Source organism: Callorhinus ursinus, unplaced genomic scaffold (assembly GCF_003265705.2).
Source record: "Callorhinus ursinus isolate GAN/ISIS: 27379988/994484 unplaced genomic scaffold, GSC_fseal_2.0 scaffold25, whole genome shotgun sequence".
Lineage (NCBI taxonomy): Eukaryota > Metazoa > Chordata > Mammalia > Carnivora > Otariidae > Callorhinus > Callorhinus ursinus.
Genome location: NW_027397087.1, coordinates 15595412 through 15608731, shown reverse-complemented (window position 1 = coordinate 15608731; position 13320 = coordinate 15595412). Strand labels below are relative to the sequence as shown.

The 13320-nt window shown below is 36.6% G+C and overlaps 1 protein-coding gene across 9 annotated transcripts in view; it reads right to left on the bottom strand.

Moving 5' to 3' along the window:
• Positions 1 to 13320, bottom strand: part of GALK2 (galactokinase 2) — a 132945-nt gene that overhangs the window by 88204 nt on the left and 31421 nt on the right. For all 9 annotated transcript variants that reach the window (XM_025883675.2, XM_025883674.2, XM_073876971.1 and 6 more), the window contains one exon: positions 6572 to 6718. In XM_025883675.2, coding sequence (XP_025739460.1) covers positions 6572 to 6718 — 147 coding nt within the window. The remainder of the gene's footprint in view (positions 1 to 6571; positions 6719 to 13320) is intronic.

The window sequence follows — 13320 nt, the reverse complement described above, 5'->3', positions numbered from 1 at the left end:
CAAGTCATGAAAAATTATTGATTTCCTTTCTGGAACATTTTTTTGTGTTTTTCCTATATTTAATAATTGCCTAATTTCCTCATTTGCTTAGTTGTATTTGCATGTCCAGCGAAGCCTTCCTATCCCCTACAATAACTCTGTAAAATCATTCTCAATCCATTTTTCCATATGGTCAAACATGTCAGATTTACCACTTGTTGTTGTTGTTATTGTTTTCCTGATAATATTTATCAATTCCATTTTTTCCCTCCCTCTTCTGGTTCTTATCTGTACTGTGCCCTAAGCCTCTGGGTGTCATAGGTGTTACATTGGGTTTTCCCTTAACCAATGTTCTATAAATACCCAACTCCTCTCTCCTGTATTGGATTTCCCACTTCCTAGTTCCCATGTCATCTTTCTTGGTTTATTCCCTAGTTTTGGTGGCTTACCTTCTATAGACTTTTATGCTGCATGTCTGAGAATGTTTTATTCTATCTTTATACTTGATCAATTCATTTATTCTAAGCTAGAATTCATTTATATTTTGAAGATTATAACTCAAAAGATTATAATTCATTATATTACTCTGTTGCCTTCTATCTTCCAAAACTATTTTTGATAAATTTTCATTCCCTTCTTTTCTCTTCTCTCCTCTTTTCTCAATCAGCTGTTAGTGTGTTTTCTATTAACATTCAAGTTTCAAGCCTCCTGGATGATGTACTTTGATTTGTTTTTTCTCTTTTCTTTTTTAAAAATTAAAAAAATTTTTTTTAATTTGTAAAAATTTAAAAATTAAAACAAAAAATTGTTTATTTTCATTTATTATGCTGAACACCCAATGAACACCTTTCAATTTGAAAATTCATTCTTCACTTTAGAGAAATATTTTTTTTTAAAATATAGTTTTATAATGACTCCTTTTTTTCTCCTTACTAGTTGGATACAGAATTTCTGGAACTGATCTACAAATGTTCCTATCTTTCTCTCTCTTATTGTCCCCCTCTTCTTTTCCCTACTTTATCAGAGAGTTCTTCCAATCTTTTATTGAAACTTCTGTTTTAGCTATCATATTTTTAATATTCAAAAACTCTTATTGTTTGGTCCTTTTCAAAAAACGAAACTCTGTTCTTTCTTCAACATTTTATTTTCTCTCTCTGAGGATATCATGGCTTCTTTGAAGCATTCTTCTGCTCTCAGCATTGTCTCTGTTTTCTCTGAGTACCTTTTTTAATTTTTGTTTCTTTGGTTGTTTGTGTGCTTCATGTTGGAGGCTTTCTTCCAAAGTCTGATTATCTTTTGATACCCTATCGTATTTAAGAGTGAATCACTAGAAAGGTTATTTGTAAGTGGGCCTCTAAACGGGTCATAGAGTAGCTGGAGAATTTTTGTGGGAGGAAGTCACCAAATGTCAATATCTATATGTCTCTTCTCCAGGATGGTTCCATTTCTTCTGAGAGGATCTTCCAGTATTCCTAGTGGGATGTGGAATGGTAAGGCTGCCAGTATACTAGAGCTGAGAACAGGAAGGGAGTTGGGAATTTCACTGTTCAGATGTAGAATGTCCTTTAATCCCCCAGTTTTCAATTCTATTCTCATCCTGCCTTTCTCAGTGTTCAGTGTTGCCAGACTATCTCTGATTGTTTCTCCAGAGATTCCTGCAAAAGTGGGGGGAAATGGTGTCCTTGCTTATGGGGTTAACGGTAGGCTCTGAAGGTCTATCTTCTCCTCATAAAAGCTTTCAAATAGATTCCCACCTACCATGTCACCCTACTTTCTATGGTACTGGGTGCCTCTAATTCCTAAGCCTTTCCAGACAGGTGTGAATCAACTTGCCTTCCATCTGTACTTCCTTCCACAGCACTTGGCTCTGACCTTTCTTTACTCTGCTAAGTCAAGCACCATCCTTCCACCTATTTTCCATCTTTGTATCTTGCGGTTTAGGGTTATTTATGTCTCCTTGATTTACCAAAGATGAAACCTGTGCCTCCATTTTCTTGCTTTCCCTATTGTTTGGGGATGGTTTTTTTGAGAAAAGAAAAACAAATGAGGCTGGGAAAGAAAGAGTAGATATGTTCTTTGTTCTGGCATCTTGAAACCAGAAGTCTCTAGCCTTTTCTATTTCATAGGTCTTTTTATTACACCATATTCTCTTCTGCCAGTTTCCTTCTCATTCATAATTTCGGTCTTCCAGAATTTCTGGGTGACTAGCCATCTTGTTTTAGTGGTTTCAGACATATAACATTTCATTTATTCATAAGTTAACAAATTCCATATCTACTTACCATATCTCACTTGCAGTAATTAATATCTGCAATTTAACAAGGACTACTGGATGTACATATTAACTGGAAGGGGATTATTCATCAATTGGGAGAGATTAGTCACCGATCTCTTGTGGGACTTATCTTTCTTATCAGATAGGCTGGTTATTCTCTGTTTGCCTTTCTGCCCCCCATTCTCACACTTCTCTGTACCCCAGAAGACTGACCTCTATGGACAACTCCCCTTGTCCATTCCCACTCACTGCCATTCCTACCCACTTCCCTCTTTCACTGCCTCATTGCATCTCTGGCAACATTATAGCTATCATAGCTCCTAAAGTTATGATAGCTTCTGCTTTCACAAGGGAACTCTTCCTAGGTGGTTCCCCTGACTCTACTCACATCTCCGTAAATAGTCTCTTTATTAAACTGTCTTCATTTATACCCCGTGTGCCATTTGTTTCTTATTGGACACTGACTGATATATCAGTTTTAAAAAATTTTTTAACTAGCTCTTCTCTAACGTATATTGACTTGTTGCATTCTTTGTCAACAATGGGCACTTAACTATAAAGACTCTGAGCAAATCAGGCTTCCTTTCAATTAAGATTCTATCTCACTACAGCAAAGAAACTCTCCTAATTAATGATGCTAAGCCCCTAGGAAATATAAGCATTGTCAGTGCAACTTAGACTAACAGAGAAAGCTAGGATATACATATTGTTCCCTTTAGGCAATGGAGTCGGTTCTTTTTTTTTTTTTATGTTATGTTAATCACCATACATTACATCATTAGTTTTTGATGTAGTGTTCTGTGATTCATTGTTTGCATATAACACCCAGTGCTCCACGCAGAACGTGCCCTCTTTAATACCCATCACCAGGCCAACCCATCTCCCCACCCCCCTCCCCTCTAGAACCCTCAGCTTGTTTCTCAGAGTCCATAGTCTCTCATGGTTCGTCTCCCCCTCCGATTTCCTGCCCTTCATTCTTCCCCTCCTGCTATCTTCTTTTTCTTTTTTTTTTAACATATAATGTATTATTTATTTCAGAGGTACAGATCTGTGATTCAATAGTCTTGCACAATTGCTGTGGAGTCAGTTCTGATAAAAGTATATTTGCTATTTTTTATTCAATTTTTTAATTGAGGTATAACTAACATACTTATATTAGTTTCAGGTATACAACATAATGATTTGAGATCTGTATATATTGTGAAATGATCATCACAATAAGTCTAGTTAGCATCCATCACCATACATAGTTATCTTGTGATGAGAACCTTTAAGATTTACTCTCTTAGCAACTTTCAAATATGCAACGCAGTGTTGTTAACTATAGTTACCATCCTGTACATTATATCCCATGATTTATTTATTTTATAACTGGAAGCTTGTACCTTTTGACTCCCTCTACCCATTTCACCCATCCCCCAACCACCACTCTGGCAACAATTAATTTGTTCTCTTATGTATTAGCTTGGGTTTTAAAAAAAAATTTTAGGGGCACCTGGGTGGCTCAGTTGGTTAAGCATCCAACTCTTGATTTTAGCTCAGGTCATGATCTCAGGGTTGTGAGATCAAACCTCACATCAGGCTCCACACTGGGTATGGAGTCTGCTTGAGATTCTCTCTCTCTCTCTCCCTCTGCCCCTCCCCCCACCTCTCTCTCCCTCTCTAAAAGAGATAACAATAAAATAAAACATTAAAAAAATTTTTTTAGATTGCACAAGTGAAATCATACATATTTGTCTTTTCACATCTGATGTATTTCACTTAGCACAATGCTCTCAAGTTCCCTCCATGTTGTTGCCATTGGCAAGATTTCATTCTTTTTTATGGCTAACTAATATGCCACCATACATATATACCACATTTTCTTTATCCATTCATCCATCAACAGATACTTCGTTGTTTCTGTACCTTTACTATTGCAAATAACACTCGGTGTACATAGGGGTGCATACATCTTTTCAAGTTAATGTGTTCAATTTCTTCAGATAAATGCCCAAAAATGCAATTGCTGGAGCATATGGTAGCTCTATTTTTAATTTTTTGAGGAACATCCATACTGTTTTTCATAATAGCTGCACCAATTTACATTCCCACCAACAGTGCACAAGGATTCCTTTTCTCCACATCTTCACCAACAACTACTTATTTCTTATCTTTTTGATACTAGCCATTCTGACAGGTGCGAAGTAATATTTCAGTGTGGTTTAGATTTGCATTTCCCTGATGATAAGTGATGTTGAGCACCCTTTCATGTGTCTGTTGGCCATCTGTATGTCTTCTCTGGAAAAATGTCTATTCAGACACTCTGCCCATTTTTAATCATATTGTTTGTTTTTATGCTATTGAGTTGTATGAGTTCTTTATATATTTTGGACATTAACACCATAGCAAATAAATAATTGGCAAATATTTTTTCCTATTCAGTAGGTTGCCCTTTTCTTTTGTTGATGGTTTCCTTTGCTGTGCAAAAGCTTTTTGTTTTGATGTAGTCCCACAATTCAGTTTCATCTATATTCCTTATTCAACAAATCACACCAAGGCAGAGACCTGGGTAAATCCTTGACTCATCTCTGTCCCTCACCCCCATGCCCAATCAATGACCAAGTCTTATTGATTCTGTCTGAGATGTACTTTAATTCTATGATCCAGGTCTCTCCATTCTCACCACCATTTCCCTAGACCAAATCATTTCCCTATTACCAATATTGTTACTACCCTCATATCTAGATTTTATAATAGAGCCAGAGGGATCTTTCTAAAATATAGATATGATCATGATACCCTCTTCCTAAAAGCCTGAAATGGTTTTACACTGCTATCAAGATAAAGCTCAAATTCCTCAACATGGCTTACAAGCCCCAGCATCTGGTGTCCTACCCTGCCATCCAAATTACTCCAGCCAAATTAAGCCCCTTTTAGTTCCTCCAACAATCTATGATCACTCTTACTCTAGATATTCCCACATAAGGTTCCCTCCACTTGATACATGCCTCTTGATGTTGCCAGTGTTTTCATGCTATCACTATTTCTTGACAAACATCTACAAATCCTTGTGTCTCAGCTTAGATGTCCCATGCTCTCTAAATCTGCATTTAGTGTGCTCCCATAGCACACTACTTATCCACTTATCACACTCTATTATAGTTGCCTGTTACTTATCTCTGTTCCCCTTTCAGATCATAAGCACTATGAGGGTTAAAACTGGATCTATTATAGCTCCAATGCTTTGAACATTACCTCGTACAAAGTAGCCACTAAATAAATAATGGCTAAATGATGACCAAATGAATAAACAAATAAAGCATTAGATTAAACCTAGTACCAGTGGAAGCACATTACACATATGGACTTTTTTTCCCTTGCTTTCTTTCCTCCCAATAAATGAAAAACAAGTAAGTTGCCCTTCCCATCAAATAAGCCATAGCTTACAAAGGGCTAACCAATGTATACTTACACATGACAGCCAAAGAGAACTCTATCTGAGCCTTTGCTTTCTCCTTTATTTCTCTTTCCTCTTACACATAAAATTTTCAAACTGAAAGTTTAAACAGGCTGAAGACAGACCAAGCATGTGGCTGACTTTCTCTTGATCTGCCTGATGCCCTCCCCAAACCATCTATAAATGTGGTAGTATATGTGCATGGGATAAAAAAGAACCTATGATAACATTTTGTTTGAACCAGAACTCCAAAGCACTAATTAAAGCTGAGCACACCTGCTCTGAACTGCAAAGTCAGAGATTTATGTGAACTTGTAAAGTTGAGGCTTTCTGACCTTTTGTAGGTTTTATGTTTCCTTTAAATAAGCATTTCCTCTTTGTAATGCAATATTTTTTTTAAAGTTTATTTCAGTGACTAACCTGCTGGTATAAACAGATACGCTGTTCAGTTCCTTTATTGCCTGGTCTTTACCCTTTTTACCCAGTGCCTGTCAAATGTTTAATTTAAGGTTTTGGTTGAAAATAAGCAGGTCCAACTATGAGGCCTACAATTTCTTGGTCTAAACTGAACTTGTTAGTGAGGTGATCCAAAAAGATATCCATGCACTCACACTCCATACTTAATGTAAGAATATAAGAGCATTTTAATACAGTTATTCACAGATCTGCTCATTACTTGCAAAGTATCAGATACTTTATAGCAGTTTATCACAAGCAGGACTTATTAATTTGTCAGGTTACTGTGCCTGCCCATGTATAGAGTCCTTTCAGGTAAGACAAAGTTTTTAATCAAAGTAAGATGTTATAATTTTGAGATTCGGATACTAATGGCTTTAGAAAGAGAGATTCTGTGAGGCTAACACATTCAAGTTGGTTACCTTGGATAGGTTCATTCCCAGCACTGTGAGTGTCACCAAGCCAGCACAACAGACCAGAGCACTGGAGCTAGAGAGTCCAGAACTCGGTGGGATGTTTCCATCTACCAAGCAATTCATTCCAGTCAGGTTGCTAAGACCAAAGTGTTCCTAAGAATAGAAGGAAAAATAGTGCTAGTAACTTTGGTGCTGGATTCGAGGAGTAGCAAAACATTCTTTCATTCCCCAGAGAGCAAACATTTATCAATGGACTTATTATGCTATTTATAGAAACTACTTGTGCAATTCAATTTAGTTGAGTCTATACATGACATTTCATTTAATGGTTCTTGGCCACAGGGTTCGGTAATCTGAAGATTATTTTTTACTTTGCTCAACAAAAAGCTATTGATTCATTTCCTAAAATTGCCTTGAATGATCTTTTTCTTGAACACTCATTGATTTGAACAAATGAAACAATTATAATTCAATTTCTCAAGTAGCAGGACAAGAAATACACAATATTAGTGAGGCAAGTTAAATCTCCATGTAGCACAGCCCAATACAATATGACTGTAAAAGTCTTAACACCAAGGATATATAAAAGATATATTTGAGCAAATCATAGCTGAGAACTTCCCTAATCTGGGGAATGAAACAAACATTCATGTCCTAGAGGCAGAGAAGAACTCTCCTAAGATCAAGGAAAACAGGCCAATGCCCTGGCATGTAATAGTAAAACTTGCAAATCTTAGAACCAAGGAAACCATCATAAGGGCAGTAGGGGGAAGAGATTACTTACATACAGAGGGAGGAACATCAGAATAATGTCAGACCTATCCACAGAGACCTGGCAAGCCAGGCAAGCCAGAAAGGGCATATTCAGGGTACTAATGAGAAGAACATGCAGCCAAGAATACTTTATCCGGCAAGGCTGTCATTTAGAATGGATGGAGAGATGCAGAGCTTCCAAGATCGGCAGAAACTGAAAGAATATGTGACCACTAAGCCGGCCCTGCAAGAAATATTAAGGGGGATTCTATAAAACAAGAAAGACCCCAAGAGTCATATACAACAGAAATTTACAGGGGCAATCTGCAGAAACAAGGACTTCACAGGCAACATGATGACAAAAAATTCATATCTTTCAATAATCACTCTCAACATGAATGGCCTAAATGCTCCCATAAAACGGCACAGGATTGCAGATTGGATAAAAAGACAGGACCCATCCATATGCTGTCTACAAGAGATTCATTTTGAACCTAAAGATACATCCAGACTGAAAATGAAGGGAATGAGATCCATCTTCCATGCCAACGGACCTCAAAAGAAAGCTGGGGTAGCAATTCTTATATCAGACAAATTAGATTTTAAGCTAAAAACTATAGTTAGAGACACAGAAGGACACTACATCATTCTTAAAGGGTCTATCCAACAAGATCTAACAACTGTAAATATCTATGCCCCCAACATGGGAGCAGCCTATGCTGCTCTACATAAGCCAACTGTTAACCATAATAAAGAGTCATATTGGTAATAATACGTTAATTGAGGAGACCTCAATACTCCACTCTCAGCAACAGACAGATCATCTAAGCAGAAAATCAACAAAGAAACAAGAGCTTTGAATGACACACTGGACCAGATGGACCTCATAGATATATACAGAACATTCCACACTAAAACAACAGAATATTCTTTCTTCTCGAGCACACATGGAACTTTCTCCAGAATAGACCACATACTGGGTCACAAATCAGGTCTCAACTGATACCAAAAGACTTAGATTATTCCCTGCATATTCTCAGACCCTAATGCTTTAAAACTGGAACTCAATCACTAGAAAATTTTGGAAGAAATTCAAACACTTGGAAGCTAAAGACCACCCTGCTCAAGAATGTTTGGGTCAACCAGGAAATCAAAGAAGAACTTAAACATTTCATGGAAACCAATGAGAATGAAAACACATCAGTCCAAAAACTATGGGATACTGCAAAGGCGGTCCTAAGGGGGAAATACATAGCCATCCAAGCCTCACTCAAAAAAATAGAAAAATCCCGAATTCACCAACTAACTGTATGCCTTAAAGAACTAGAGAAAAAGCAACAAACAATGCCTATGCCACGCATTAGAAGAGAAATAATTAAGATTAGAGCAGACATCAATGAAATAGAAACCAGAAACACAGTAGATCAGATCAACAAACCTAGAAGCTGGTTCTTTGAAAGAATTAATAAGATCGATAAACCACTGGCCAGACTTATCCAAAAGAAAAGAGAAAGGACCCAAATTAATAAAATTATGAAAGAAAGGGGAGAAATCACGACTAACACCAAGGAAATAGAAACAATTATTAGAAATTATTATCAACAACTATATGCCAATAAACTGAGCAACCTGGATGAAACGGATGCCTTCCTGGAAACCTATAAACTCCCAAGACTGAAACAGGAAGAAACTGACAACCTGAATAGGCCAATAACCAGTAACAAGATTGAAGTAGTGATCAAAAACCTCCCAAACACAAGAGTCCAGGGCCTGACAGATTCCCTGGGGAATTCTACCAAATGTTCAAAGAAGAAATAATACCTATTCTCCTGAAGATGTTTCCAAAAACAGAAACAGAAGGAAAGCTTCCAGACTAATTGTATGAGGCCAGCATTACCTTAATCCCCAAACCAGGCAACGACCCCATCAAAAAGGAGAAGTTCAAACTAATATCCCTGATGAATATGGATTCCAAAATCCTAGCTAATAGGATCCAACAATACATTAAAAGGATCATCCACCACAACCAAGTGGGATTTATCCCCAGGATGAAAGGGTGGTTCAACATTCACAAATCAATCACAAATCAATCAATGTGATAGAACACATTAATAAGAGGAGAGAGAAGAACCTCTCAATTGATGCAGAAAAAGCATGTGACAAAATACAGCATCCTTTCCTGATTAAAACTCTTCAGAGTATAGGAATAGAGGGAACATTCCTCAAGTTCATAAAATCCATCTATGAAAAACCCACGGCAAATATCATCCTCAATGGGGAAAAGATGAGAGCCTTTCCCTTAAGATCAGGAACACGTCAAGGATGCCCACTCTGGCCACTATTGTTCAACATAGTACTAGAAGTCCTAGCAACAGCAATCAGACAACAAAAAGAAATAAAAGGTATTCAAATTGGCAAAGAAGTCAAACTCTCTCTCTTCACAGGTGACATGATACTTTATGTGGAAAATACAAAAGACTCCACCCCCAAATTACTAGAACTCATACAGCAATTCAGTAATGTGGAAGGATACAAAATCAATGCTTCTTTTCTCCAAAGAAAACATACAAATGGCTAACAGACACATGAAAAAATGTTCATCATCATTAGCCATAAGGGAAATTCAAACCAAAACCACATTGAGATACCATCTTATACCAGTTAGAATGGCAAAAGTTGACAAGGCAAGAAACAACAAATGTTGGAGAGGTTGTGGAGAAAGGGGAACCCTCTTACACTGTTGGTGGGAATGTAAGTTGGTACACCCACTTTGGAAAACAGTGTGGAGGTGCCTCAAAAAATTAAAAATAGAGCTACCCCATGACCCAGCAATTACACTACTGGGTATTTACCCCAAAGACACAGATGTAGTGAAAAGCAGGGCCATATGCACCCCAATGTTCATAGCAGCCATGTCCGCAATAACCAAACTGTGGAAAGAGCTGAGATGCCCTTCAACAGACGAATGGATAAAGAAGATGTGGTACATATATACAATGGACTATTACTCAGCCATCAGAAAGGATGAATACCCAACTTTTACATCAACATGGATGGGACTGGAGGAGATGATGCTCAGTGAAATAAGTCAAGCAGAGAAAGTCAAAATCGTATGGTTTCACTTACTTGTGGAACATAAGGAATAGCATGGAGGACATTAGGAGAAGGAAGGGAACAATGGGGGGGAGGAGTTGAAGGGAGAGATGAACCATGAGAGACTATGGACTCCGAGAAACTAACTGAGGGTTTTAGGGGGGACGGGGGTGGGGGGTGGGTTAGCCTGGTGACGGGTATTAAAGAGGGCACGTACTGCATGGAGCACTGGGTGTTATATGAAAACAATGAATCATGGAACACTACATCAAAAACTAATGATGTAGGGGCGGGAGGGAGGGGGTGGCTGGGTGATAGACAAAGGGGAGGGTATGTGCTATGGTGAGTGCTGTGAATTGTGTAAGACTGTTGAATCACATACCTGTACCTCTGAAACAAATAATACATTATATGTTAAAAAAAAAAAAAAGAAGAAGAAGATAGTAGGAAAGGAGAAATGAATGGGGGGAATCAGTGGAGGAAACGAACCATGAGAGACGATGGACTCTGAGAAACAAACTGAGGGTTCTAGAGGGGAGGGGGGTGAGGGGATGTGTTAGCCTGGTGATGGGTATTAAAGAGGGCACGTACTGAATGGAGCACTGCGTGTTATACGCAAACAATGAATCATTGAACATTACATCAAAAACTAATGATGTAATGTATGGTGATTAACATAACATAATAAAATAAAAATAATTAATTAATCTTTTAAAAAAAGAAAGATAATTGAAGACATTTGAATTTGGGCTGGGCTTACATGCCACTAGGAAATTACTGTTAATTTTGATGGGTATGATAATTGTATTCTTATTACCTAAGATAATAGTCTAACACTTTTTACAGTTGCATTCTGAAATATTTGAGAGTAAATGATGTCTGTAATTTGCTTTAAAATATAAAATTCTTTAAAATACTAAGCAAATGTTAAAAAAAAGGATAAAGTAAATGCAGCAAAATGTCAGGAAGTGTTAAAGCAAGGTATAAACATCCATTATAATGTAATCTTTACTTTTCTGTATATAAATATTTGAATACTAAAAACTTAAAAAAACTAAAGTTATTGTTAGAATTAGAAAAAAAACAAAAAAAAAAACTAATGATGTATGGTGACTAACATAACATAATAAAATTAAATTAAATAAAAAAAAAAAAGTCTAACACCAAGCAGTGGTTTGTTTCTATTGAGTATTTCTTCAGAAGTTTCTCTGAAGAAAAAGTGTTCTCAACCTCTTCAGTTCCATTTTACTTATGGAAAAACCTACACACCAAAAGATTAAAAATGTTTTCCAACATTACATATAGGGAGCTGGGGATAGGAACCAGGTCTCTGATTTCTGGTTGAGAACTTCTCCACTGCAGTCAGAAACACGGGCCAGCATACTGTCAGTATGATTTAATGTAAGTCAGCTATATGAGGAAATCCAGATTTTTACTAGAGTTTATAGATACAGTTAAGCCATATGGTAGCTTTCAAGACAGCCAAATTAGAATTCAGCCACAAATGAGAACACAGACTCTAAAAGAAGTAGAGAAACCCTTATTTCTACAATTAGGAAAACCCAAAGAAATAATGAGACTCTGATCTAAAGATGGAAATCTCTAGGATACTTAGATGAGTATCTACGATGACACTTATGATGATATTATATCATAATTAACCTTTGTGGTTTAGGATTAAAAATATATTCAAGGCCACCTCCTCCTCAAGAAAAAATACCATCATGTTTGCAAATTACTCAAACAGCTCAAGACCAAAGTACAAAATACTATTATATTACATAATTATGCATTTCATCATACATATTATTCTAGGGAGAAATTTCAATAAACTAGTTAGAATAACTAAAGTAACAACAAAACTGTGCAAATTAAAGGATAGGTTTTTTTTCCTTGATTTTTTTGTCCTTTTTTCCTATGTTGGCAAAACTCACACACCACAAAAAAAGAGATTCTGTTGGATGTACTTCTCTTCTTGATTTCAAGTCATCTAAAAATTTCCTTTCCAGAAATACAAACAAATTTTAAATTGAAACACTGCTGCTGCCAATGCCCTTTCATACAGAACATCAGACAGCTTGTTTAAAAAAAAAAATCCTTGGAGAATGCTATATATTTAATCATAAACTGATCCACAGTGTATCTTGAATGTGAATCATACTTACAAACTTATCATGCAATGTTTAAATTAAAATGTACAACAGATTCAAAAACGTAAATGGATTTTGCCAAATTCTGTAATAGCTCTGTCCCAAAAGGATAACATGTTCAATTTAATATAAACAGATTATCCTATGATATTTTCTAGTATTTGAATTTGAAGTTTTCTAAACAGGATAACATTTAAATTACTTCTCTGCCAAATATTCGCTGTACAAATCTACTTTTGCACATTAAGTTGTCAAACCAAAAAAGAAAGCTTTAAGACCTCAAATTCTCAGAAACAACACGAAGCAACAAGCAGTATTTAGGTCACTTTACCCATTTGCTATAAAAGGCATGTTGCTATAAGGAAGATCGAATTGCATTTGCCAGGCAAATCCTTCCAAATACTGTAATTCCCACTAATGCATATGGTAAGCCAAATAACTTGAAGATTTAAAAGAGGCCAATACCTCTTCCCATGTTATTACCATGCGTCTTGATGAAGAAGAAAGAAAAATAAAAAAGGAAAGAAAGAAAAGAAAGAAGGAAGGAAAAAGGAAAAGAAGGAAGGGAGGGAGGGAGGGAGGGAAGAAAGAGAGAGAGAGAGGAAGGAAGGAAGGAAGGAAGGAAAGGAAGGAAGGAAGGAAGGAAAGAAAGAAAGAAAGAAAAAGGAAGGAAGGAAGGAAGGAAGGAAGGAAGGAAGGAAGGAAGGAAGGAAGAAAGAAAGAAAGAAAGAAAGAAAGAAAGAAAGAAAGAAAGAAAGA